The 2,858-nt window shown below is 33.3% G+C and overlaps 1 protein-coding gene across 3 annotated transcripts in view; it reads right to left on the bottom strand.

Moving 5' to 3' along the window:
* LOC106466107 (GTPase-activating Rap/Ran-GAP domain-like protein 3) overlaps nucleotides 1–2,858 on the bottom strand; it is a 184,701-nt gene that overhangs the window by 33,714 nt on the left and 148,129 nt on the right. For all 3 annotated transcript variants that reach the window (XM_022394066.1, XM_013926347.2, XM_022394065.1), the window contains exons 10-11: nucleotides 2,124–2,222; nucleotides 1,654–1,757 (exon numbers count right to left, since the gene is read on the bottom strand). In XM_022394066.1, coding sequence (XP_022249774.1) covers nucleotides 1,654–1,757; nucleotides 2,124–2,222 — 203 coding nt within the window. The remainder of the gene's footprint in view (nucleotides 1–1,653; nucleotides 1,758–2,123; nucleotides 2,223–2,858) is intronic.

Below are 2,858 nucleotides of genomic sequence, written 5' to 3'. Positions count from 1 at the left end.
CGAATCTGAATCACTTGAAAAAAACACGGGGGTGCTTAACTTTTTTCCAGGTGTATACGTTGTTTCTTTTGCAAGTTAGTTAAGCCAAGTATCCCGCCCCATAATGAGCTATTTGGAAAGCTTGTAGTCGGAGGTGGGAGGCTCCAGGCCAGAATATTTTTACCGTAGCACTCCTCCCGTACTGAAAGCAATAACTATGCTATTGTGATGGAAATATCCCTTAAGTGTTTATCTAGGTGGATGTAGCGTTGAAAAATGGTAGTAAGGTATGCCAATGCAAGATTTTTGTACCCATGTCAAAACAGCATTTAGTGCAAATGAAAGGCTTAAAAAGATTATTTAAATTGTCAAGACAAGTTTAAAAGTAAAAATGACTAATAAATAAGGATTTTAAAAACTAATTTTAGTCATGCAAAGGTCTATCTAAAACATATTATTATTTATTTATCTTAAAAGACAGAAACAAATGCTCGTCGGAAAAAATGTCTGTTTCGCAAAACACATTAAGAAGACTCATTTAATGCACGGATTATTCAATTACGATAAAGTTTTAAATACTGTATTCATTATAATAGAATCCAGCTATACTATCGCAAGTCATGGTGCTTATAATATACTAATAACCAATGGAATCCCTCTCGACGATGGGTAACGTAACAACATATATATATATACGTATATATATATGTGTATGTGTGTGTGTGTGTGTCTAACATAATTTTAACGTACTTGTCATATGCTATATGTCTACATCTGAATCCTTTGTAGCGTCAAACACATTTTTGTCCACACTACCAACTTTATTAGGATTATAACAATCCTCACCACACTACCAACTTTATGAGGATTATAAAAATCCTCACCACACTACCAACTTTACGAGGATTATAACAATCCTCACCACACTACCAACTTTATGAGGATTATAACAATCCTCACCACACCACCAACTTCATGAGGATTATAACAATCCTCACCACACTACCAACTTCATGAGGATTATAACAATCCTCACCACACTGCCAACTTTATGAGGATTATAACAATCCTCACCACACTACCAATTTTATGAGGATTATAACAATCCTCACCACACTGCCAACTTTATTAGAATTATAACAGTCCTCATCACATTACCAACTTTATGAGTTTATATCCTTGCACAAACTGCATTTTCACATTAATTAAAAAGCATCCATATTTCTCAAGGTTACCACTGCATAATATCCCCCCCCCCCTCCAGGAGTCATTTTTGGGAGCTTGCCCGTTAAATGTGTTATATAGGGATGGTGGTGCTTCGAATTTTAAATTTAGGAGTGTTTTTCCATTTGGCCCCCTCATACTATTGTAGTTAAACAAAAGAACCTGTCTTTTATGTTCATTTATCTTATTGTAACATGTTCTGTTACATGTACAAAGAACAGCAACTTGAAAACAGGTAAAATATAACAAAACCAACATTTTATTAACTTTACTGTTCTAAAGTGGTTTCTAAATATTTGTTTAATTTGTGTTTGAACGTTTGCCATAAATTGTGTGGTTGTATTACAAGGGACAATAAAAGAAAAGTGTATTTTATTTCAGGAAAATAATATTCATCTAATATTATTAGTGATCAGCGAGAATAAAGTTAAAGAAAATTGCTTGGCTTACCTGTTGGCGATTATCTTTCGAGAAAGGAAGAAGTGTCGATACATGGAACATTATCTCGTGTCCTTCATAGACGGTGTGAACCGAGTACTTTCCGGTCATATCTCCTAGTGGACAAAAACTCGAATATTCTTACGATTGTTATCCACATTTGTCATTATGCTTCGTCAACACGTTATCAGGCCCAAATTGAATAATTTAGTGTGATGTACACAAATATACTCATACAATTTAAAAAAAAGTTTTATGTTATGCTGAACTTATGCATTCTTCATAACATTTATAGTCTACAGCCGTTGTTTGACATACCTTGAAAAGCATAATTAACACGAGCACATTCCTCAATAAATTCACAAAAGAGAACAGGCACGTTGAAAAACATGTAGAAACGAATATAAATAAAAGGGTTTGGATTTGTTTATTGTAAGATATTTGTAGTATAATTATCAAATTATTAACTAAACTTCTCTTACCTTTTACATCAAGTCCACCTCTGTATTTATCCCAACCTTTTAGTCGGATCCGATCCCCAAGCAAGGACAAAAACTGGTCAAACTCCCAACTCCCTCCCTCTGTAAGAAACAAATATCATTTTGTTGAAATATTTACTAATTCTGTCAAACTCTACCAAATCTGCTCTAAAACTTTTAGACTATGTCAAGAACTTTGTGATAAACCGACTATTTGACTATCGTGTAATAGATTTAATTGTTTTATCTGGATTGTTTTGTTAAAGCATTTACTGAAAAGATACTTGCTACTCCTATACTGTTCAGATAAACAACAATCTTTATAAAAGAACATAGTTTTACGTTTCACTATAGGCTTATCTATAATTCATGAAATACATCTTTAGAACTTGATAATAACAGAAGAATAAAATAAAAGCTTACCATTACTAAACAGCAATCTTTAAAAAATAACTTACTTTTATGTGTCAGTGTATAGGCCTATCTATAATTCATGAAATACATCTTTAGAACTAGATAACAGCACTTAAAATTCTTTTAGGCAGGATTAGAGTAAACTAATCTATGAGACTCTTTTTCCCTTTTCGTTAGGTATATTTCTGTGTGACAGCAATACCACGCGTGGAGCGCGCATATACACGATTCAATTTTATTACCCATCCGGATTTCTACTAGCCTACCCTCAAATTGAAATTCTTTTAGGCAGGATTAGAGTAAATTTATCTATGAGACCTTGGG

Source organism: Limulus polyphemus, unplaced genomic scaffold, assembly GCF_000517525.1.
Source record: "Limulus polyphemus unplaced genomic scaffold, Limulus_polyphemus-2.1.2 Scaffold2153, whole genome shotgun sequence".
NCBI classification, from domain to species: domain Eukaryota; kingdom Metazoa; phylum Arthropoda; class Merostomata; order Xiphosura; family Limulidae; genus Limulus; species Limulus polyphemus.
The sequence above is the reverse complement of the archived record's forward strand: the minus strand, read 5'-3'. Positions and strand labels throughout refer to the sequence as shown.